The 26,450-nt window shown below is 33.6% G+C and overlaps 1 protein-coding gene across 10 annotated transcripts in view; it reads left to right on the top strand.

Annotated features, from left to right (window-relative positions):
• The window catches only part of LOC123541339 (girdin-like), an 81,299-nt gene that overhangs the window by 23,930 nt on the left and 30,919 nt on the right, over positions 1 to 26,450 (top strand). For all 10 annotated transcript variants that reach the window (XR_008371145.1, XM_053544664.1, XM_053544654.1 and 7 more), the window contains exons 4-14: positions 825 to 894; positions 7,502 to 7,644; positions 8,998 to 9,102; positions 10,738 to 10,892; positions 11,854 to 11,935; positions 14,517 to 14,588; positions 18,116 to 18,202; positions 18,703 to 18,849; positions 20,147 to 20,282; positions 20,615 to 22,002; positions 22,837 to 22,964. Coding sequence is in view for 9 of the 10 variants with exons in the window: in XM_053544664.1 (XP_053400639.1) it covers positions 825 to 894; positions 7,502 to 7,644; positions 8,998 to 9,102; positions 10,738 to 10,892; positions 11,854 to 11,935; positions 14,517 to 14,588; positions 18,116 to 18,202; positions 18,703 to 18,849; positions 20,147 to 20,282; positions 20,615 to 22,002; positions 22,837 to 22,964 (2,513 nt within the window). In the remaining variant the exon portion in view is untranslated. The remainder of the gene's footprint in view (positions 1 to 824; positions 895 to 7,501; positions 7,645 to 8,997; positions 9,103 to 10,737; positions 10,893 to 11,853; positions 11,936 to 14,516; positions 14,589 to 18,115; positions 18,203 to 18,702; positions 18,850 to 20,146; positions 20,283 to 20,614; positions 22,003 to 22,836; positions 22,965 to 26,450) is intronic.

Genomic DNA, 26,450 nt, shown 5'->3' with positions numbered 1-26,450 from the left:
AAAATCTTTTACAGGGGAAAACCATAACCCTGTAGTTCCTGAATCACAATTTCAATCATCTGAATTTCATTTTCAAGTTCAGGAATTTCTTAAATCATTTAATGGATTTTCTGAAATGTTCATGAACTACATTTACAAGTTTATGAAATGAAAGTAATATTCTTGAACTTGAGACTTCATGAATTTAAGTAAGTAAACTTTTCCTTGTAAGTCATGAACTTTTTTGATAATTCATGAAATGATTCATGAATTCTTGCAAATTCATGAATAAATTCATGAAGTTCATGAACCTATTTCACAGGGGTTGTGAAGTCAGTTAGTCATGAAGTCAGTCAATCAGTTATGTAGTCAGTTAGTCATGAAGTCAGTCAGTCAGTTGTGTAGTCAGTAAGTCACAAAGTCGGTCAATGAGTTTAGTCAGTTTGTCACGAAGTCAGTCAATCAGTTGTTTAGTCAAGTTAGTCAGTCATGTAGTCTATCAGTCATAAATATAGTCAGTCTCTCTTTTACTAGAGAGTTGGTAATCTCAATAGCCATGTAGTTACAAAGTTAGTCATCTTATTACTTGATTATGTAATAAGTCAGTTGTGTAGAGTCAGTCTGTTAACAATGTTATGTAGTCAGTCAGATAGTCAGTTAGTTAATCATGTAGTCAGTCAGTCATGTAGTCAATCACATAGTTCTCTAGCCAGTTAATCATGTAGTCAGTTGTATTGTCAGTCATGTAGTTGTGTAGTCATTCAGTCATGCAGTCAGTGAGTTAGTCATATAGTCAGTCAGTCAGTCATTCAGCATTTTCAGTTTATGCTGGTTTCTATTTTCAGGATGTTTTACAACAGCTACTCATTGTCAAGTTGCCTAACTACCAGCTGATCTGCCGGGAACCAGAAAAAGGTGACTAAACCTTGTACATCAATTTTGAAAATACCATTTCCGACTGAAACATAATCATTTAGTTTTTAATGAATATCTCAAAAGTGCTGTAAAGTTTTCTCTTTTCCCAACCAAGAGTTCAAAACACAATTATAATTTTTTATGTAAGTTAAATATGACAAAACAGATGTTGTGAAGCATCAAATACAAAATTATTTTTTAAAGTAAAATCTGTTGGAACAATGTTAGAAAAAGGCATATTTTAACATAACCTTTTATAGCTTCATCAGAATGGGCAACGTCATAAGCACCTTTAGAAAGTTTTGACAGCATTTTTTTTATCAAAAGAAATTTTAAGAATAGTTCAAATTCTTGTACCTTAATATTAATATGCAGTTTCCTAAATATGAAAGCCGTTTTTTTTACAAAGATGTTATTGATATGCATCAGTAATTGAATTTTATTAAAAATCCTTTAAGTATAAATTGATTCAACTAAACATAATAAAGAAATTTCAGGTTATAATAAAAGAAAAATCATAGTTTGAAAGAACAGTCAATAGAAAATAAGAGATATGTTAATTATGTTACTTTTGTAAATACTGTCGTTTTTCACAATATTCAGTTATACTAGAATCTATATCCTTTTGAAACTTTTATGTTTTATTGCACATATTTATGATAAACCACTTATTACACCCTGCTTGCTCTTTTATGAAAAGAAAACAAATTAATAAAATTAGAAAATTATGTTTTAATCTCCTTTTGAAGTAATCTTATTGTGTTTTATTAGGCTTTCTTTATGTTTATTTTCTGTTCGAATTTAGATAGCTTAACTTAGTAGATTCGGGCAAAAAAGAAAAAGAAAATTGGTTCGCTTGAATTTCAGTTTAGTACTTTTAAAAGTAAATTATTCTTTAATTGTCTATCTGGCAGAATTCTTACAATCAAGGTCAGTATCATAAATGAAATTTGATACTTGTCTGACATTGGAATACAACCTTGAAAAGTTTATTTGAACCATGCATTGTTTAAAAGGATTCACTTGTAGCAATTCAGCCATGACGGACGTCCCGCCAAGTCTTTGTTAAGTTCCTCTATTCTCTTGTAATTAATGGTTTCTGATAGAATGCATTAGCAACAGCATGAAGTTTGTACATTGTCCAGTATGATCAGAAATCAATATCCAGCTCTTAACTTGATCAATTTAAATATTGAACATGCTAGAATGTGAGGACAATCGGTGTCAGATTTCTGCTGGACTCCATTTGCCAGATGTCATAGGGTCATTATGTGTATGAGTTAACACCACAAATATTTCTTGGTAAATGAATCTGATTTTTGTCCAAGAAAGTCTGCCCCTTTAGCTAGAAAATAGTTTTATCTTTATGAAAGACTTACTATTTTATATACTTGAGATTTGTAAAAATAATGTTGGAGATAATTTGTGCATTAATTGCATGATTAATCAGTAAATACTTATTATGCCCCCCTTCGAAGAAGGAGGGGTATATTGTTTTGCAGATTTCGGTTTGTCGGTATGTAGACCAATCCGTTTCCAGATGATAACTCATGAGAACACTTGGGCCTAGGATCATGAAAGTTGATAGGGAGGTTGGTCGTCACCAGCAGATGACCCCTATTGATTTTGAGATCAGTATGTCAAAGGTCAAGGTCATAGTGACCCAGAACATTTAAACAGTTTCCGGATGATAACTCAAAAAAAAAAAAAAATGGTTTCCGGATGATAACTCAAGAATGCATGGGCATAGGATCGTGAAAGTTGATAGGGAGGTTGGTCATCTACAGTAGATGACCCCTATTGATTTTGAGATCAGTAGGTCAAAGGTCAAGATCACAGTGACCAGGAACAGTAAAACAGTTTCTGGATGATATTTCAAGAACGCTTAGGCCTAGGATCAGGAAAATTGATGGGGAGGTTGGTCATGATGAGCAAATGACCCCTATTTATTTTGAGGTCATTAGTTCAAAGTTCAGGGTCACATTGGCCAGGAACAGTTGAACGGTTTTCGGACAATAACTCAAGAACGCTTGGGCATAGGATCATGAAAGTTGATAGAGAGGTTAATCATGACCAGCAGATGACCCCTAACGATTTTGAGGTCAGTAGGTCAAAGGTCAAGGTTACAGTGACCTAGAACAGTTAAACCGTTTCCAGACGATTACTTGAGAACGCTTGAGCCTAGGATCACGAAACTTGATAGGGAGATTGCTTATGACCAGTAGATGACCCCTTTAGATTTTGAGGTCAGCAGGCCAAAGGGCAAGGTCACATTGACCTGGAACAGTTAAACCCTTTCCGGACAATAACTTGAGAATGCTTGGGCCTAGGATCACGAAACTTAATAGGGAGGTTGATCATGACCAGCAGATGACACCTGTTGATTTTGAGGTCAGTAGGTCAAAGGTCAAGGTCACATTGCACCAGAACAGTAGAAATTTTGTTTACAGTGAGCAAATAAGTTTTGTTTCTTGTGCAATTACTGAATGCATCAAGGGGGGCATTTTATGTTCTACGAGCTCTTGTTATTGATAATTGTCGGTGGTCATTTATTGCAGATAATCATTCAATGTTGTAATCACTCATTGCTGATATTTAGTTTTTGTCGATGATCAGTTATTGCCAGTAAACAAGTTATTACACAGTAATTAGTTATTGCTCATACTCCGTTATTGCATTATAATCGCTTTTATTGTCCGTTATTGGTTTTTGAAAGATAATCACTTATTGTTCATAATCGGTTTCTTTAAGATAATCATTTACTGCTCATAATAAGTTTCTACAAGATAATCACTTATTGCTCATAATTGGTTTCTGCAAGATAATCTCTTGTTGTCCGTAATTGGTTTCTACAAGATAATCACTTATTGCTCATAATTGGTTTCTGCAAGATAATCACTTATTGTCCATAATTGGTTTCTACAAGATAATCACTTATTGCTCATAATTGGTTTCTGCAAGATAATCACTTATTGCCCATAATTGGTTTCTGCAAGATAATCACTTATTGCCTGTAATTGGTTTCTGCAAGATAATCACTTATTGCCCATAATTGGTGTCCACAAGATAATCACTTATTGCCCATAATTGGTTTCTGCAAGATAATCACTTATTGCCCATAATTGGTTTCCACAAGATAATAACTTATTGCCCATAATTGGTTTCTGCAAGATAACCACTTATTGCCCATAATTGGTTCCTGCAAGATAATCAGTTAATGCCCATAACTGGTTTCTGCAAGATAATCACTTATTGCCCGTAACTTTTTTCTGCAAGATAACCACTTATTGCTCATAATCGGTTTCTGCAAGATAATCACTTACTGCTCATAATTAGTTACTGAAGAATCTTAAATATTTTTTGAGGACTAATTTTCATGGATTTCTTGTATGCATCAGTATGCTATTTATCTTATTTTTAAAGTATGAAATCCACATATTCATGCCCCTTTTGACAAAACCACAAAATTTAATGCCCACAAAATTTAATGCTTTAACAGTGGTGGAGGACAATTGGTTATTGCATGATTTTCAGTTATTGCCCATAATGGATAATTGCCAGACATTCAGTAATTGACCAAAATCAGTTATTGCATATTTTGTTTATTTATTATTATTTAGTCTCATCCATTTCCATTTAGCTTACATGTATATATAATTCACATGTACACCAATTGTTAAAATGGCAAGATAGTTATTGCACCTGAGAAGATTTATGAGGCTAAAATACCACTAGATGTACATTCAAAAGTAAATGATGAGTCAGTTTTGTGTGACCCTCTTTATTAAGGACAGGTTTTTGGCATTTCAGTTATTTTATGATTAATATGTAGTCATGACCAGTAATCTGTATAGCTACTTATTATCCTTGATTGGTCTTTATAATTTTAATAAAGTATGGAAGTTGGTAAATATCATGAACTTCTGAACATCAGTATCAAAGGTTAATACCCATGAATGATTACAATATTTATCAAAATGCTAATAAATCATATGAGCCACACCATGAGAAAACCAACATAGTGCATTTGCGACCAGCATGGATCCAGACCAGCCTGCGCATCCGTGCAGTCTGGCCAGGATCCATGCTGTTCGCTTTCAAAGCCTATTGCAATGAGAGAAAACATTAGCGAACAACATGGATCCTGACCAGATTGCGCGGATGCACAGGCTAGTCTGGATCCATGCTGGTCACAAAGGCACTATGTTGGTATCCTCATGGTGTGGCTCATATATACTATTACCCCAGAATTGACCTTAGTCCTATAATGCATGCTTCTGGTGGTTATTGTCTAATATATTTTAGCAAGAAGGTTGGGGCTCTGGAGATTGTATTCCATCATTTTATAACTGAAAATGTTCAGTCCGTTATGAAAGTAGAAAATATTCTGTTTAAAGTGTGGAAGGAATTTTAATTGGCTGATTAATTTGGTTTCTTAGATTATCTGAACATATCTTGATCTATTTGTAAACATGTCAGACAAGCTTTTACCATGTCATTGTAGCTTGTACATTATTGATCACTTACAACCATTACATGTGGAAACATTGAACTGTTTGATGAATAATAAATGAAAACATTCATTGTCACAAAGCATGCAGTGAGCGATTGCAGACCTGTAAAATTGAGTTAATTTCATTTGTATATAATGAAAACTATATTTAAATGGAATATGCAAAAGTTGAGATAAATTACTGATTTGCAAGCTGATTGATTCATGAAATGAGAGAGCTTGAAAAGTTGTGAAACTGTCAGCAACTTAGCAGTAAGGACAGGCCCCTCACTACTGCAGGTACAAGCCCTATTGAAAACCTTATACTTATCACACTGTCACACTTAACATTACTTTGATAGTTTATTTGTCTGTCTGAAACCTTTTGTGTTTCAACTGTAATTTATAGACATTACAACGGATTGCAATGAAATTTTACATAAATGGTGAGATAGATCTTGCTAGAATGGATTATAGGCACTATCCCTGACACTGATGTTCCAAAACGATCCATGTGTGTTTTCGCAATGCACTGTATGAGAGAGACATCTAGCTGGCAGATCTAACCTCTGTGCTCACTGCCAATTTATGTACTGTTTGAGTCGGAAATCTCCTTCGCATGTGTGCACATTTTAAGATCTATGTGCACACATAAAAGTATGTGTACGTTTATAAATATATATGTGCATGTATACATTTTGGTATGTACATGTGTAAATATGTAATAGCATGCACAAATAAATTTGCATATAAATAACTATGTGCACTTGAAGTTATGAGTGCACTTGTAAAATTTTATGTGGACATATATATTTGCCCAAAATACTTGTAAATACACCATCACATGTGTATAATGTAAATGCACATCCATACATGTGTGCATGTGTCAAAACTAAAAGTATGTGTGCACTTATATCATTATGTATGTGTGCATATATTAGTGAGCACTTACATATATGATATGCATACACCTACAAAATTAGAATTGCATGGGGCAAATATATATCATTATGCTTTTTAATATGTGCATGTATATTTTGACTGCTGGTCCAAATGATACACCATAGCAGTGCCTAGAAGGGAACCTATGGACTTCTTTAATCTCAGTAAAGCAAGGAAAGTAGCCATGTCACTTATACTCCAGGAAATAAAAGTTTTTCTATTTGAAGCTAAACCCTTGATGCCCCACTGTTGACAAAGTATTGTCATTTAAAAATGGAGCTTTTTAGTTTCTTTAAATTACTTCAGTATTTTCATATGCATTCTGTAGTTAAATCTTCAGCATTGAGAGACAAGAATTTATTAAAATGACATGTCCTCAGACAATTCAATGTGTCCCCATGTCAATATATGGACAAAGTGATTATCTTTCATGTTAAATTAATACAATCATACATATTAAGTAGAAGGCATACTGTGCTCTTGTAAGTTATTAATAAATGAATAATTAACAGATTATGAGAACAGCTCTTCTTGCTCCCAGTATGGGAGATGGTAATTACCAGACAAAATATATAATTCACAGATTACAAAATTAATATACAGGGTGATTAGCTTGTGTGAGATTATATGTGATTATGTGAAACAGAAATAGAGTGATTAGTATCTCCATAATGGACTGATGGACAGAGTAATTAGTTGATGTGTCCATTAATGTTTTCTTAATTGATTGTTTTTGGGAGAGGTGTGACTGGCATCCAGAGAACGTGATCCAAGTTAGTCAATACTGGCATTGGTCAGATGTGCAGTAACTATAATATTGGATTTTGTTCTTTGTCAAATTCAGGTTGTAAAGCTAAGATTGATCCAGCAACAGCATCCTTCCTTAATAATACTTGTGCTGAAAGTTTCAGATGCCCTTAAACAAAAAGTGTTGTATGCTTGTTGCTACATTATAAATGTTGCTAACATCTGTAAATATAAGCAATAAATTTCTGTAGCAGCTGCAAAGATTTTCAATCTGTCTGATCAGTTTCTGATGTATATGGAGCATTTAGGTGTGCATAAATTTCAATATTAAAACTCGGAAATATTTAATTGAATGTTTACAGCAGTATGTTTCATTGATGAAATAATTAAAATCTACAACAATCCATTATATTTTGTCTATTTCAGATGCAAGTTTCAATGAGCTTAAGAAGGTATTACTGCTCGTACTGGGCTGTGCTGTACAATGTGAGCTTAAGGAAGATTTTATCAAGGTCATCATGGATCTGGAGGTCAACGTACAACAGGAGATTGTTGAGAGCATCAAACAGGTAAGCTTTATTCTCGGTCGTGGGTTCGAGCCATTACAACTCACTGGCATAGAAGCAAGTTGGGCAGGTACGGGAATGATCCAAAAGGCCTACCAATATTTTGCCTTCCCCCAGCAGAGTAATTCTGCCCCACTCCATGCATTGTCAAAGGTATCTTTAATATTTGTAGGCTGATAAGCACCCTATAACTGAATTTTCAGTAATGCTTCTCAAACCTTTCCCTCTTCATAGTTCAGGCAGCAACACTTTTCAAGTGTTGGGGATTTGTATAAAAAGGCAGTTGAGATAAAAACCCTTTAGTTACGAGAAACCACTTTTCATTCTGATTGGAATTGCAGTCCATTTATAGCAAATATACAAAAAAAGATTTTTGAATAAAGTTCTACGTTTCTATAATTTAGTCTATTTTCCTAAAATAAATCTGCTAAAAATGGATAAGAGTAGGTAATATTACAATTAATTATGTAAAAACGTCTGGAGTTTGCATTACTGCAGTTCAGTCTAGTGCATGACATAATTGTTTAAAGTTCAAAAAAAAAACAGATTAGTCGATTTCTTCTGTAAGAAAACACTTTATTGCAGAGACAAACTTTAAAGATTACCACTTTTGGAAATTGAATTAAAGAGAATGTAAAAGGAACTTTATAAAAGAAGAAATACATATTTGCACTAGTACGACAAAGGCCAGAATACTTTGGAAGATTAAATGACAAATGTTTTGTCATATAAATATCTCTGTTTTTGTTAGTCATTAATTACTGAGTATTTGATATTCATTGATAGCAATTTAAGCATAATATACACAAATAAATATAAGTTTAAAATTTTAATTGCATGAAAGTTGTATCGATAAGCGCGAATTCATTAAACATGCCCTGTTTTTGCTTTTCACTCGCTTTTCAATGCTCTAGTACCAGTTCTTTTAAATTTATAATGACTGGTCCCCTGATACAATGCATTGTGGGAGATTTTCAATCTGATTTGAGGAGATAATCAGGATTGGAACATCTTTGGGCTAAAATTATTTCACATTTTTAGAATACTTTCTGTTAAACTGTTGAATAATTGAATTTCATACAAGTTCAGTCTGTTTTATACATGTAATTCAGGACTTGGGACAAATTGTATGAGATTTTTTCTTTATAGCATTTTCAGTAATTTTTAAGGATTTATATGAATAATCGTAATTGAATTAATTTTATTTTGTATAATATTATAGTTTTATTGATTATAGCAGAATAACTGATGCAAATATCTATCTGGAAATTTGTTACATTGTTAAAAACATGTTTGTTATTTTTGCAGACAAATTTTATTAGACTGTATATTATGGATAGATTGTTTGAATTTTAGATTACAGATGACACTGAGTCTATACTGCCGACAGAGTGTACAGACGTTGACAAACTGTTTGGGCATCTGCTACATCTGATCAAGGAGAGGGACGACTATGCAGAGGTAAGCTTATAGCTATCAGTTCAGGTTCAGAGGTTATTAAGCTAAGATTTGGAGATCAGTCTCAAAATCCAGTATGTGATTGGTAGATTTTGAGCTCAGTATCGAAATGGACCAATGACAAAGCTGGGTTATGTGTCTTAGTCTTCATACTCAGTTCTATAACCTTGAACCAGTTTCTGTTTTAGCCTTGTAGAAATTTTGTAGTGGCAGCTGAGTGGTTAAGTATTTTCCCCTTCACTCCTATCTTTTCAAGTCTTGCAAGTGTTGAATTCCTTAATGTGTAGGAATCTTCGGTACTATATTTGCTATAAAAGAACCAGTTTTACAAGAAGCCTACAGTTCACTGTACATAAAGAGCTCTAAATGTGACTGAAGCTAAATACAATTGTAATGCTATTGAAATAAAGAAATGATTCCATCATCTTATGGGTTTTGGGTCTAAATGTTTTCACATTCACCTCTTCCTTTTGTAATGCACCACCTTTTTTGAATACTTAAAAGATATATTTGTACCCCCCAACAACAAAGTTGTAAAGGGGGGTATACTGGTTTCAGGTTGTCTGTCCATCCGTCTGTCTGTCTGTCCGTAGACACAATCTTGTGCGCACAATCTCTCCTCATCCCCTTGACACAATTTAATGGAACTTCACACAAGTGATCAGTAACAACAGTAGTTGTGCATGGGGCATGTTAGGTTCTTTCAGAAAAAAAAAACTTGCAGAGTTATGGGACTTTGTTTTTTGTTACTATACTATTATACATAGACACAATCTTGTGTGCACCATCTCTCCTCATTCACTTGACACAATTTAATGAAACTTCACACAAGTGATCATTAACAACAGTAGTTGTGCATGGGGCATGTTAGGTTCTTTCAGAAAAAAAACTTGCAGAGTTATGGGACTTTGTTTTTTTTTACTATACTATATACATAGACACAATCTTGTGCACACCATCTCTCCTCATCCACTTGACACAGTTTAATGAAACTTCACACAAGTGATCAGTAACAACAATAGTTGTGCATGGGTCATGTTAGGTTCTTTCAGAAAAAAAAAAAAACTTGCAGAGTAACAGGATTTTGTTTTTTGTTACTAAACTATATACATACATGTAGACTCAATCTTGTGCGCACCATCTCTCATCATCCCCTTGACACAATTTAATGAAACTTCACACAAGTGTTCAGTAACAACAGTAGTTGTGCATGGGGCATGTTAGGTTCTTTCAACTACAAAAATTGCAGAGTTATGGGACTTTGTTTCTTGTTAACATACTATGTACATACAGTCTGCATATGCAGTCTTGTGCGCGCCTAATCTTCCGAACTCTTGCACACAATTTAATGAAACTTCACACCAGTGATCAGTACCAACCCTAGTTGTGCATGGTGCATGTTACGTTCTTTTAGATAAATATTCTGCATAGTTATGGGACTTTGTTTTTTGTTACTAAACTGTATACATACAGTCTAAATACATACAGTCAACATAATTATGCAATCTTGTGTGCATCAAATTGCAATGTTCTGTCAGTGCATGCGGGGGGTACATTCATCACCTTTAGTGATAGCTCTAGTTAGACATGGAATCCAAGAATTATCCATTTACATTTTCATTTTATATAACATTGTAGGTGATGTGTGACCTAGCCCAGGAAAAAGAGTTCTACCAGGCACAGGCGGAGGGCAAGACATTACCATCGACGCCGTCGGGAAGTCCAGACAAACATCATATTGTGATTGAACTTACCGACTGTAAAGCTCGCATCAGGAAACTTAAACAAGAATTGTACGTATAATTACAGGAAACTGTTGCCACATACGCATTATGTAGAAAAATGTATATGAAATGGTTAGTTTTGTAAAAAAATATGATGTTTATTTTTGCACCTGTGAAATATTCAAGGAAAAAAAGTCTGCTTTATATGTTAATGTAACAACACAGTTTGTCACTACAATATGTAATAAAATGGTAAAAATAAGTTAAATTATGGTAATATGATGTTTATAATGGCACATGCAAAAGAATCTAAGAATCTAGGAAAACAAAAGTGATTTGTATGTAAATATGTATAGCAAGGTAACATGTACAATACATAATAAGATATTTCATATGCTGCATATGAACAAAGGAAAAAGAACACAAAATATATTTTTAAGAAAACATCCTACAGTGCAACCTTTTGAGCAAACACTAGTAGTCTACAGATATGTTATTTAAAGAGTTTGAAGCTCTCAAGAGGTTAATTTTGTAGGAATTTTGTATAATTGGGAATGAAAATGTTTGTCTTTGTAGAGAGATGTTTTCTTTACAGAGGATTCATTTCCGGAGGTTATATTTTATAGTATTATAGAGATATGAAAAAGTATAGCTGAATTGTAAAGATAGTTAAAATCTGACTGAATTACTTAAGCAGGTTTTTTTTTTCCCTTCATAATAGGCCCCTTCCCCACAGAAAATTTCTTTTAAATCATGCAGTTTTCCCCAAAAATTGACTTTTCATCAGGGTTTTTTATTCCCCTTTGCCCAAATACCGAGCTATTTTTCCCCCAAATCACAGGCCTGGGTCCCTTCCCCTCCTGTTAAAAAAAACCCCTAACTTAAAAGATCACTTGCCAGTGATCATGTCATGTTGGTAGGCAAAGATATGGGGAGGATTTGAACTTGTATTTTGCATTGAGCAGCTGATACCTTACCTGCTAGGCCATTTTTATCTTCTTGAAAACATTACTGGTTGTATATTTTACAGAGATGAGAAACAGGAGCAGTTGTCCGACTCCAGAGATGAATGTGAAGATTATAAAGCCAATCTGACCAAGCTACGCAATGAGGTAACTATATTAACGTTTCTGTCTGAATTATGTCTAATTTAGAACAACACGGTCAGTGTTTCCTCGGTATTGTTTCAAAGGCATGTTGCAGTTTGATGATAAATGCACTCAATGAATTTAAGAAATACTTAAAACAGCATTTTGTCATTTTATTGCTGTTTGAATAAAGATTTACTGTCATTTTACCACCATATAAATTATATTGAGGAAATGAGATGATGATAGGAATATAAAAATGGATTTAAAAAAAGTAATGGCATATTACAATAGCCTGTTCAGTAGAAAGACATGATACACTGGACATGGCTTAAATCAACTCTTAACTGGTACCTACATGTCTGAGGGATGAATACCAAGTGGCCCTTGTTATGTTCTGCAATTTTGTAGTGGTGCAATATAAGAGAGAAAAATCTTGCAAGGGATAAAAAGTTGACTTGAATAGTTGAAATCAATAATATTTGTAAGGTACTAATTTTTGTGTATTTCATGGTTGTATCAATCAATGTAATATAAACCAAAGAACAAAGGAACTTCCCAGTGATTATAATTATATTTAAAATTTGAAACCCACAAATTTGTATCCGCAGGAAATAGCCATATTTGCCAACACCACAAAGTTTAATGTCCATGAAATTAAATGATTTCACAGTATGTACAGCTGTATTGTAAAATGCATATTTTATATTTGCAAAATATGTTCAAAGAGTAAAATATTCAGATAATTTTATAAGGAAAGTACACGTTTGCAACACATGACAAATTAGGTTACATACATTATACAACAGGATTTTATTTTGTTAGGAACTAAACATTTTGATAATACATAAATAACAGTGTTAAATTCACTTTAATAATGCATCTGTTTTGTACAAGCTTGATACCATCTCTGCAACATCCCATGATGATTGTGTTATTTCATACCTTATGTGTGCACATCTGCAAACTGAAGTGATATAAAATATACCCTTAAGGACACTTGCTGCAGTTTCTTGTATGAGAGATGGGGCAAAAATTTGCAATAATAGAATTTGTTCAAACTTTGTGTATGAACACAGTTTCATGTTAGAAACAGAAAAATGCAAAGGTAATCGTAGGTGCTTGTTTAGGAGTTATCTGCTCTTAAACCTGGATTTTTTTTTTAATTTGCATATTCAAGGGCAGATAACTCCTGAACAAGCATGGTGACCTTCGTTTTTAGCTCGACTATTCGAAGAATAGTCTAGCTATTCTACTCACCCTGGCGTCGGCGTCACACCTTGGTTAAGTTTTTGCATGCAAGTACATACAGCCATCAATTAAAGGCATATAGCTTTGAAACTTATTTTTCTTTTTCTAGGTCAATTACCAACCTCTCTGGGTCAAGTCCCATAACTCTGACATGTATTTTGAGCAAATTATGCCCCCTTTTGGACTTAGAAAATTTTGGTTAAAGTTTTACATGCAAGTTACTATCTCCAAAACTAATGCAGATATTGATTTGAAACTTCACATGTGTCTTCGGGGTTATAAAACTAGTTGATAGCAGCAAGTCCCATAACTCTGACTTTCATTTTGGCCAAATTATGCCCCCTTTTGGACTTAGAAAATTCTGGTTAAAGTTTTGCATGCAAGTACATACAGCTATTTCTAAAAGGCATATAGATTTGAAACTTACTTTTTCTTTTTCTAGATCAATTACCAACCTCACTGGGTCAAGACCCATAACTCTGACATGTTTTTTTGAGCAAATTATGCCCCCTTTTAGACTTAGAAAATTTTGGTTAAAGTTTTACATGCAAGTTATTATTTCCAAAACTAATGCAGATATTGATTTGAAACTTCACATGTGTCTTTGGGGTTATAAAACTAGTTGATAGCAGCAAGTCCCATAACTCTGACCTTCATTTTGGCCAAATTATGCCCCCTTTTGGACTTAGCGAATTCTGGTTAAAGTTTTGCATGCAAGTACATACAGCTATTTCTAAAAGGCATATAGATTTGAAACTTATTTTTTCTTTTTCTAGAGCAATTACTAACCTCACTGGATCAAGTCCCATAACTCTGGCATGTATTTTGGGCAAATTATGCCCCCTTTTGGACTTAAAACTCTTTTGATATTTAACCTTTTTGGGTAATATTTTCCTGCTTCTGGGACAACATTTCGAATAGTCGAGCTTGGCTGTCTTATGGACAGCTCTTGTTTTTCATAATTCTGTTTCTAACATGGCACTGTGTTCATATACAAAGTTTGAACAAATTCTAATACTGGGTAATTTTTTACCCAAAACTGCAGCATACATCCTTAAATTATTGTAAACATATGGCACAATAGATTCTTCATTTTGTTTGTCTTTTGTTTGTATTTTAATTAATGACATTGTGTTCTACATAAAATTCAGACCTAGTTGGATCTAGCACATATTGGGAAAGCATAATTAAGTAACTAAGTGAAAGTAAGTTTTTATCATATTGAGGGAATTTGAGGCTTTTTTGCCAAGCAGGTTTGGCCAGTGGCTGAAATTGGAGATTGTTTTCTGCTGCCACTGTCTTAATGCTGGGGAAGAATTTTATTCTAACTGTTGATTTTTGTTAATTTTTACAGAATGTAGAATTACTGAAGGATGCAAGATCAGCTAGGGCGCTAAGAGATGAGCTAGATATACTCAGGGAAAAGGTAACTTCTGTGCTTATTTTAATAGATTTTTAGCCCACCATCATCAGATGGTGGGCTATTCAAATCACTCTGCGTCCGTGGTCCGTCGTCCTTCCGTCCGTCCGTCAGTCCGTCCGTCCTTCCGTCCGTTAACAATTTCTCGTTATCGCATCTCCTCAGAAACTACCTGGGAGATTTTGACCAAACTTTGTCAGAATGATGTATTGGTACCCTAGTTGTGTCCCCCTGAAAATCAGACTGGTTCAACAATTTTTTAGTAAGTTATGGCCCTTTGTTTATTTCTATAATTTACATAGATTTATATAGGGAAAAACTTTGAAAATCTTCTTGTCCAAAACCAGAGCCTAGGGCTTTGATATTTGGTATGAAGCATCATCTAGTGGTCCTCTACCAAGATGATTCAAAATATTTCCTTGGAGTCTAATATGGCCCCGCCCCGGGGGTCACATGGTTTATATAGACTTATATAGGGAAAAACTTTGAAAAACCTCTTGTTCAAAACCACAGGGCCTAGGGCTTTGATATTTTGTATATGACATCATCTAGTGGTCTTCTACTAAGATTGTTCAAATTATCCCCCTAGGGTCAAATATGGCTCCGCCCCGGGGGTCACATGGTTTACATAGACTTACATAGGGAAAAACGTTGAAAATCTTCTTGTCCAAACCACAAAGCCTAGGGCTTTGGCATTTGTAATGTAGCATCATCTAGTGGTTCTCTACCAAGTTTGTTCAAATTATCCCCCTAGGTTCAAATATGGCCCCGCCCTCGGGTGTCACATGGTTCATATAGACTTACATAGGGAAAAGATTTTAAAATCTTCTTGTCAATAACCTACAACATTCAAATTTGGACCACATGTATGGTTTTGAGTGGCAAGATGAACCTTGACATGAGTTGACCTTGATTTTGACCTAGTGACCTACTTTCACATTTCTGTAGCTACAGCCTTCAAATTTGGACCACTTGCATAGTTTTGTGCACTGAAAAAAACTTTGACCTTGACTTTGACCTAGTGACCTACTTTCACATTTTTGAAGGTACAGGCTTCAAATTTGGACCACATGCATAGTTTTGTGTTCTGAATTGGAATTTGACCTTGATTTTGACCTACTGACCTACTTTCACATTTCTCAAGCTACAGCCTTCAAATTTGGACCACATGCATATTTTTGTGTACCAAAACAAACTTTGACCTTTACATTGACCTAGTGACCTACTTTCACATTTTTAAGGTACAGGCTTCAAATTTGGAACACATGCATAGTTCTGTGTTCCGAAATAAAATTTGACCTTGATTTTGACCTAGCGACCTACTTTCACATTTCTCGAGCTACAGCCTTCAAATGTGGACCACATGCATAGTTTTGTGTACCGAAATGAACTTTGACCTTAAGATTGACCTAGTGACCTACTTTCACATTTCTGTAGCTACAGGCTTCAAATTTAGACCACATGCATAGGATTGTGTACCGAAACAAACTTTGACCTTGACATTGACCTAGTGACCTACTTCCACATTTTTGAAGGTACAGGCTTTAAATTTGGACCACATGCATAAATTTGTGTTCTGAAGTGTAATTTGACCTTGATTTTGACCTAGTGACCTACTTTCATATTTCGTCCTTGAAATTGATCTAGTGACCTACTTTCACATTTCTCAAGCTACAGCTTTCGAATTTGGACCACATGCAAAGTGTTGTGTGCGGAAATGAAATTTGACCTTGAGCTAGTTAGTAAGTCTTGAAATTTGGAACACTCAAAAATGGCACATTGGTGGGCGCCAAGATCACTCTATGATCTCTTGTTGGTATTTGCTTGCCTTTTTATGTCTCAAAAGTGAGGCATAGAGCTTTACTGTCACATTATCCATGTTTGTTTTTCTGCCCATTTCTGCATCTAAAACACTGTTATCTCTGTCTTAACTTTCAAATGATTGAGGGTTCTAATGACACAAATATTAAGCATGATAAGAATATGTGTGAAGCACAAGAGTCAGGTATGTATTTCCAAGGTCAGGGTCACTAACAAGGGCACTTCACTCCGAGAGCTTTGTCACATACTAGTGACATCTTCTTTGAGATTGAAGTGACCTACTTTGTTTAGACGGCTTAAATGGAGGAAGTATTGTGAAAATGATTGTTTTGTTTCATATCAAGGCAGTGTAATCTAGATTGTAATTTATTTCCCTATAATCCTGTGTGACATGTTGCAGGGTAATAAAATAAAGCTTAACATATCCGTAGATTATGTAGGGGAAAAGCAACATTGTCTTTACAAAAAGATTAAATTCCTTTTCTTTTGTTAAGTGGGGACTGCTTTCAAGGCAATCTAAGTTTCTCTCCCTGCCCCACCCAAGCACTTTTTTTTTAAATTGGCCGATACATAAATGCATTTTTCAATAACTGAAGAATACTTACCTCCAAATTAAATCAAGTGATATTCATTCAATTTGATATTTGACTGTTTGTTACTGGTGAACATTTTGTTATATTGTACATCATATTTCGAAATATTTGTCAGTTAGGTGATTGAAGAAACTCGTTTTCTTTGATTTAAAGGTGGTCAATCACATTTAAACAACATTTAATGACATTTTTTACTTTTTGTATATTCTGGCAGAGAATTATTTAAGGAACAAAAAGACCGATCACATAGAGTTAGATTCCTATTTGAAATGTATATTTTATTATTTTTATAAAATTTTGTAATTACTCCCCTTTAATATGAAAGTATATAAAAAGCTGGGTATTTCTTTTTATTTCGATACTATGTCTAGTTTTACATTTGCATTTGATAGACATATCAACTATTGAACAATCTGAACCAAAATGCAAGTTTTAAAGCTGTTTGTAGCTTCTGAATTCATTTATTTCCAATCTATCTTGGTTGCGCAACCAAGATAGGCAAAGGGAGGTAATAATAATTTTTCAAACTTGCGTTTCTAATGAATTCCATCGAAATACATAATTTTTTAATGCAAATATTTTACAAATATATTACAATATGTCTAATATTTATACATTTCCTTAGGCAAAGTATGTTTATCAAATTTATACTTATGATAAAATAACTCTATCTTGGTTGGGCAACCAGGATAGGAAAATGAAATTTTAAAAATACCTCCAGTGAAAATCTAATTTGTATTAAGTGTTAAGTGAACATAAATGAGTGTAAATGATCAGATGCTTAAGTTTCGAACAAATCCGTTACATGGCCAAAATCTGATTATCCACCTTTAAGAAAGGAAGCTCAAAGTAATGTTATACAGTACAACCTCTCCAGAGCGGCCCTCTCTTAAGCAAAAACCTCTCTATAACAACATCATCAAAATTTTCCTAAGCTGAGATTGACTATCAAATTAACCTCTTCAGAACAATAACCTCTACATAACAGTCAATATTTGTATATTCCAAAGGGTGTTGCTCTACAGAGGTTGCATTGTACATACTTTTTTCTCAGAAATTTGCTACAATAGGCAACCTCAGTATTCTTAGTACAAACAAGTCAGTTTGTTTTGTTTCTAGGTGAGCAGAGTGAACAACTATGAGGCTGAGATTCTGAAATACAAGGAGAAACTGAATGAGATGGAGTTCTACAAGGCTAGAGTTGAGGTAAAATTATTTTTCTAACAGACATGGTGGCCCCACGGGCGAGGCGAATGATCTCCTTAATAATATAATAAAAGATATTGTTTCTGAAATCATTCATTCTCCACCTCTGATTCTTGTGGGGAAGTTGGCAGTTACTTGCGGAAAACAAGTTAGTTCTGGTACAAAATCCAGGAACACTGGTTAGGTTAATTGCCCGCCATTACATAACTGAAATACTATTGAAAAACCGTGTTAAACCCAAAAATAAACATAGAATTTCAGTCATCTGTTTTGGCCTTGCTGATTTGTGTGTTTATGTATTTAGACTGTGAAGTGTAAGAACAGATATACCATAAGATACACTGCCAGAGTTTGGTAACTTTTTTGACATAATAAAAATGCATCCCAAATCTAATGGATTCCAGAAATAAATTTTTAGTATAAGGGAGGTAATCCAAAAAAGCTTAAATCATGGTGATAAAAATTGAGTTACTTACCTTATATGAAATGCTACATTGTAGGAGTTGCGTGAAGACAATGCAATACTGATAGAAAACAAAGGGATGCTTGAGGAGCAGTTGTCCAGTTCACATAAACGTATTGAGACTGTGTTACAGCTGGAGAAAGAGCTCGTCAAATACCGTCAACAGATTGAGGAAATGTCTTCCGTATGTATACTTTTGGAGTTTGTTAATACAGTAGAAAGAAGTTAGCCAGTTATAGTATGATTATGGAACAGCTTAAACATAAATTGTTAAACTTTACCTTTATGTATGATTAAATTTTGCAATGAAATTTAAGAGTTTAGGAAATGCATTTTTGACTTATATACAATATTATCATTTTGGATAGCCAGAACTGTCCTCAAACACAAAATTCTGCTGACAAAATAATTTCATACCCCACCCACCACCAGATTTCATCACAAAAAGGAACAAGACTTACATTGCCTCTTAACAACATGAAATAGAAAAGCAGTCTAAAGGTTATTTTTTTATATGATTTATATGACAAAATTATAAACAAGATGATTGCAGTAGAAAGAAAGTATGATAAACAGCTCCAAGTGCACAAGGAAAGATAACATTTCCTCAAGTTTGTTTTATAAATGTATATATTGTTATGCCCACCTTCAAAGAAGAGAGGGTGCATTGATCTGCCCATGTCATTTGTCCGGCAGTCGGTAGACACTTCGGTTTTCAGTCCATAACTGAAGAATGTTTTGGTCTGCAATTGTTTTACTTCATAGGATGATTGCCTAAGCCAGTGTGTTAACCCAACATTTTTAAGGTTAGTAGGTGAAAGGGTCTAGGGTATGGTGACCTTCAGACTGAGAATGATTTCTGCTCATTAACTGAAGAAGACTTAGACTATCAGTGGTCAAACTTCTCAGGATGATTGCCTGTGGTCCGTAGATGACCCCTATTGTATTAGGGTCTGTAGTAGGCTCCGTGATTTTGCAGGTTAGTAGGTCAAAGGTCAAGGTCACAGAATGAAAATGGTTTCAACTCAATAACTGAAGAAGGCTTTGGCTTGTCATTATTAGAATTCATAGAATGATTGCCTATGCTCAGAAGATGATACCTGTTTGTTTTGGTGTCAGGAAGTCAAAGGTCAAAGAAACCGGAAACAGTTTCTGTTCAGTAGCTTTCAAACTTAATAGGGTGGATGCCTATGGTCAGTAGATGACCCATTTTGTTTTTGGGGTTAGTAGATCATAGATCTAGGTCACTGCAACCTTGAGAGAATTGTCTGTGGTTAGTAGATGACCTGTTAGAAGTGACCTTAAAACTGAAAACAATTTCTGATTAATAGATGGAAAAGGTTTGAACTTATGGCTGCCAGAATCAGCAATTACCTCGGACAGGCCATCATGGGGGGTGGGGGGTGCATATGTAATTTACAACAGCTCTTGTTTCATAATCATTTCATATAGTTTTAACTTTCAATTTCTGTATCTTGCAGGAGCGTGATGCAGATCGTGAACGTATCCGAAGTCTTGTGGAAGAGAACGCCCAGTTACAGTTCCATAAGAAAGTCAGTATGAACGAGAGTTCCAGTCTCGAACAAGAAATGCAAGCCGCAAAAGCTAAAATTGCAGGTAGGTTTAGTTTTTGTCTGTTCAATGCTCATAATGTTTTCCTTTAAGGATTAAGTTTTTGTGCATGTAGACTGGTATAAACCATATTGGGACTTCTTACTCATGAATGTAAATATTTTTATATACATGTGAAAAGACAATGTTTTGAGTTTTATGATTATGGAACACTGTACACACTGGTTTTTCCCTGCAAGAGTTATGAGAGAGAACAGAAAATACTTTACTAACAACCAATAATAAATTTGTATAAACTGTACTTGAAAATCTTTCAGTAAAGATATTCATCCACTTTCTTTGCTCATTCTGAGTAATTATTTTCTATACATATATAGGAGTTGGAGGCGCAATATCAGATCAGCTTAAAGAAACAACTAATGCCAAAATTCTTAGGCTAGAACTAGAAAACCAGCATCTGCTAAGGAAGATAGAAGACATGCGAGAAAGTTCGCTCATTGAGAACACAACATTGAACCTACAGCTGGAGAAAGAGAACCAGAGACTGTCAAAGAAAATGGAGAAAATGCAACAAGAGAACAAAGAAGTGTTACAAAAGTGTTACGATTTTGAGGAGAAGTCTCGAGAACTGTCTCGTGAAAAAGAGCAATTTGTTCAAACGTTGGAATACACTAAAGAAAGTGCTGAAAGACAGATAAGGGATTTGGAACAACAAAATGAAGATTTGTCTCAAACAATGGAAGTGATTCGGACTAGAAATGAACAGACAAATGATACAAAGTTGAAAGATTTGGAGAGAGAAAATAAAAGATTGCATGATACAATATCAGCAAAGAATCAGCATTTAACTAAAGTTGAGTTCAATAATAGACAATTGCAAAAAACGTATAATAAAGTGCATGAAAATCTTGAGAAAATGACTGAAGTGGAGACTGAAAAAGAAAATTTGGAAAGAGAAAATATGGAGTTAAAACATAGATTACAAGCTCAGGAATTAACTTGTGATAAGGTAGATAAAATTGAACAGGATTTTTCAGATGTTCAAATTGAAAATCAGAAGTTGCAAAAGAAAATCCAAACCTTACAAAACACTATTCAAAAGAAAGAAAAATTGGAGCAGGATCATATTAATTTGACAGTAGAAAACCAAAAACTGCAAAGGATGTTGGATAACTTCAAACATTCCTCTTCAAAAGTTCCTGAACTTGAAAATGAAATAAGTTTGTTAAAGAAAGAGTTGCAACAACAGCAAAGAGTGATAGAATCTAAGAAAACACAGGGTGTAAAACTAGAGAAAATGGAATTAGATCTCATGGATTTAGATAATGAAAATATGAAACTGCAAAGACAGTTAGAGATAACAACAAATAGAGTGCAACAGTTAGAAAAAGACAACACTGAATTAGAATCTGAAAATGAAAAATTGCAAGAAAAGATTGAATCATCAAAGTTTTCGCATAAGCGAATGTCTGAACTTGAAAAAGTAAATTCAGAATTGGAAAAGGAATGTATGAAATGTCAGAAGGAAAATTCTCAGTTAACAAAGGAAAACAAGAGGAATAAAGTGACTCTTGAAGCTCGTGAAAATGCTATAGATGAATTAACTACAAAATATTCTATGTTGGAATTAAGTCATAAAGAGTTAAAGAGAACAGTTGCGAGAGAGAAAGATTTAGGTGTCCAAAGTAAAGAAATTGAAAAGGAACATAAGGAATTAATTCAGAATTTACAAGTGGAGAAACAGACAATATCCTCGCTAAGAACGGTAAGTTACTTGAACCTGCTTCTAACCCCGATAAAATCTTTAAAGCCTGTGGCATCTTCTTTAGGGTAATTTTCAGTATACTTTATATTTTATATTTAATGCTAAATGTTTATTTCAAAAGTAATTTCATTTATTTGGATGGTTTGTTGTCCTACACCCAAGGTTATAAAACTTGAGTTTTAGATATAAGTCTCAAAACTCCATCATCTGATTGGCTGATTCTATGCTTTGTCTTGAAATTGACCGATGATAAGGCTGCAATATAAAACAGAATCCCTTTAGAACTCATTTTGGAACTTTGTTTGAAAATCAATCTCTGATTGCTTCAGTGTCATTAGTAAGATCAGATGCTGGACTTTGTGGACTGGTCACTGAAAACAACTTTATAACTTGGGAACGTGTGTCAAAGGTTAGAAGGCTCACATTTTGTGACCAGTCTAAGACTGCAACCTTGCCATTGCTTGTTCCTAAACTACCAGTCAGATACTGGACTTTACAGACTGGTCTCCAAAATCATTTTATTACTTGGGAGCTACATCTATAAAAATTACCCAGTAGAGTGCTTTTAAAAGACTTGCAAACCCTATTTTTGAGTGTGCATACTCCATTTTGTTCCTTTTGAAGAAGTTGTTGGGTCCTTGTAGTACTAAAAAGAACAAGTACTGTTAGAAATTCATGAACACAGTTTATTCTTCTCATTATAGGAAATAGGTCTGGGTTCAGATAGGGGGTGGAGTGAAATGTTTTAATGTCAAGCCAGTATAAAAGTAAGAAAATATTGACAATTTCTAAAGTTTATAAAGCTGTTAGATGGATATTGATGTTGTGTTTCAGGATTTGGTGAATGAAAAGATAAAGACTCAGGAGCTGGAGAATGAGCTGGATAAGCTACATCAGGACCTGGAGAGAGTGGGCATTAAATCAGACCAACTACTAGATACATCACATTCCAATGATGACAGGTATGTATTTATAGGATGGGAAAACAACTTACACTTTCTCCTTCCTCATTTCCTGTAGGGTATGGTTTCTTTTCTCTGTGTTTAAATGTTGTTATCTGGTTGTACAAGATGGAGAGGCATCATGTATCTTTGAGTATGTAGACAAGTGCCTTTCCAACAATATGTAGTCACATACATATTGGACCAAGATTAGACAGTGCCCCAGACACCACCCACTCCACCCCACACACACACACACCACCACCACCCCACACATGTTAGCTTAGTATGTCGATAGGACTCTCAGGTGTGATCTGGCGTGGCAAATGTTCTATGTGAAGATTTCATAGAAACAATAAGTCTGATGAAGTTGCCAGTCACTTAAGGAGAACAAATCGTTACTGGCTCAGAAACCTGGAACTATATTTAGGTACCGTTGAAAAGAAACTGTTGAAACCAAATCAAAGAGACAAAATAGAACTAGGCATCATTATAGGTCATACATTTGTCACTTTGTATGTAGTCTTTTAGCAATGTTGATTTTTTAATAGCACAATCATAGTAAATTTAAATGTTAAATCTGTATAGTACATTTTTTTAGAAAATTTCTGATTTCATCAAATCAGTGGGTAGTGATATATTAATAATAATAATTCATTGTCAGTGTATTGAATACAAATGAATGCCAAAATATTTAAAAAAATGAATCTTTTAATGAGACAGTCTGATATGTAATAAGTTGTTATTGGTCTCCTATTTATCATACCCAAGATTTATTGAACTGTCAATAGCAAATTGATGTTATATAAAAACTTCCACACGTAACCATGCTGTACAAAAAGGCTCCACCCACTTGATTTAAGGTTTTAAAAAACAAAACCGCAAACTGGCACCAGAAGTATTCCATAATTATGAACATACTTGACGTTTGACAAGTACAATTTTACCTTTCAATAATAGGTCATTATTATAGTGTTGCCTTATACAATAAACTTTTTCATGGCTTTCTTTAACTTAGATTGTCATCAGGAATATACCATAAATGAAACAATTTTCACATTTTCCCTATAACCATACCTTGACTTTTAAACAAAATAGAACCGTGTTATCAGATTTTGAAAATAATACCTGCCATCCAGTGGCGATCATTGATCGAATGATTTGATATTAAATATAATAAGTAGCTGTGTAAATGTACGTGTTACTGGACCAAAGTTTTTGCTCTTGCCATTCATCCACACTATCTTACATAACTATTTGAAATGTTTATAATTAAGAAAAGTGCTAGTGAAAGAAATATTTTTCGCTCAATTAATTTTGAATTAAATATAAGGAATAAAATGTGAGAAAATTGGTACAGGGCAATTAATACAGTCACTGTGTGTTGTCACTGGTTAGAATTTATTTATTTTGGAAAAAAATATGAAATTATTGCAAAGATTTTTTTATTATTTAATGTAAAAAAAAAAGGATACAAGTGTGAAATGGTGGACATGCATTTGTGGTTTCTAAACAGTTATATTAATGCTCTGTGCATGATATTTGATTAATATTTGATCATATTTTATTTATGGAATTGTATTAGATGCCTCGTGGATTTTGATATTTCATTTATGAACTATTACATAATAGTGTTGTGATCTTGTATAATGCATAATTCACCTTCATGTTAAGGCATTGTTTGCATAATGATGATCAAAACTCACGGGTTTCAGTTAGATAAAATAATGATACAGTTTTATGGTTTATGCAAATGACCTATGTAGTCTGCCATTTTTCTACTATTTCAATGATTATGTAAATAAATTAAACACAAATTATTAATTCACTGAAATTTGTAATCCTGTTTTAAGTCTGGCGGCATAACTTCATAAAATTAACACTATTATCATATACAAATATTTGATGATGTATTTTCTTAAATTATACAATTGTTCTAAGGGCAGGTCATTAAAATCATGTCATCTGACCTGAATTTTTTCCACAGATAAATATTCTTCAGAGAAGTTAATACCGGTACATTTAATTAAAGGTCCCTGTAATGTGTGTATTCTTGCAAAGGAAAACAGTTAGTTTCAAGAACTTAAATATTCTGTTTAGTTAATTAAAAAAAAAAACAAAAACAATTTTGACATATTTTATATCAAAATATGAAAATTTTAGAATATTTTTAAAACAGCACCTTTTTTCAAATTCTATAATATTTAAAACAGCTAGGGCCATGTTTTACACATCTTCTTGACTTGTTTTTGAAAACAGAACAACAAAAAATCTATTTCAGTTATGATTGCCATATTAATTAAAACTAAATTGATTAACCAATATTTTGTAAGTTAATGATCATTCTAGTATTGCAGAAAATTTGTAAGGAAATTGTTCATTTAAAATATTCATGAAATATAAGTGGCAGTGTACTTAATTGATTGGTTTCAGCTCAGTTTTTAAAAGATATCTGGACCCAAGTTTCATATTGCATGCAATATGGATTCTTCTACTGCAGCTAAAACTATACTTTCTTTGAAGCCTGGGAAAACTTTATTGGAATCAATAAGAAATTATTGCCCTTTATTCAAATTACCAATTACCGCTTTTACCTCTTTTAAAAATATGCATAAGCAAATTGATGTAACGTTTACATACCTGTTAAAATAAGGATAAGTTCAAGTGAAATATACAACTGCGGAGACATATGTTAAACAAACTTGTTGATCTAGCGGTGACTTACATTGTTCCTGCGATGAAAAGAATTTCTTAAGGAAACGTTTGATAACAGACTACTTGAAACAGAAACGACTGAAAATTGAAATTCTAATTGTTAAGTAAACAAAACTGGTTCAGTACTACACTGATAATTCTTCCTCGGGTTGTTATTTCTTTTCCTGCTTTTCGAACAAAAATAACATGATTATGGGAACTAAATAATATGTAGTTTGCTTTTTTTTTTCTTGAACTTTTAAGTTTACTTGTTAAAGTAGGAACGGTCGCAATTACTTTGAATGTTTTTTTTTTTCAAGTTGTTAAAGGATAATAGAGAATAAAAATAATTGGGACTTGAATTTCACACGCAAAATTACTTGAGGCAGATGATTCATATTTTTAATTTAAAGATTTTAGAAGTATTTGAAATTGGAGAATTTCTTTTTTTAAAGAGTTAATAGATTTTGAAAAACTTGTTACAACTGATTTTAATACCTTATTTGTACTCCGGTTGTTTGATACATTTTAATGTTTAAGAAACATTTGAATAAAAACTTGGCAGGAGTATGTAGATTTGATTGGCATATTTCTTTAACATACTGATAGTTTTATATGAATAGAAGACATGGGAAAGTGAAAATTGGGCTCAAATTGGATACACGGATAAATGATTTGACATCTTTATCTTTATGTAAAGTTAAAAGACTGAGAAAACGTGATTTGATTAAAGGCTTGGATAGTTGCACTGGTAACATAGAAAGTGAAACATCAAATCATGAAATCAGATATTTCATAGGAGAATATAAAAAC

The sequence above is a fragment of the Mercenaria mercenaria genome, chromosome 1, assembly GCF_021730395.1.
Source record: "Mercenaria mercenaria strain notata chromosome 1, MADL_Memer_1, whole genome shotgun sequence".
Taxonomy (NCBI): Eukaryota; Metazoa; Mollusca; class Bivalvia; order Venerida; family Veneridae; genus Mercenaria; species Mercenaria mercenaria.
This window is presented reverse-complemented; position numbering and strand designations above follow the sequence as displayed.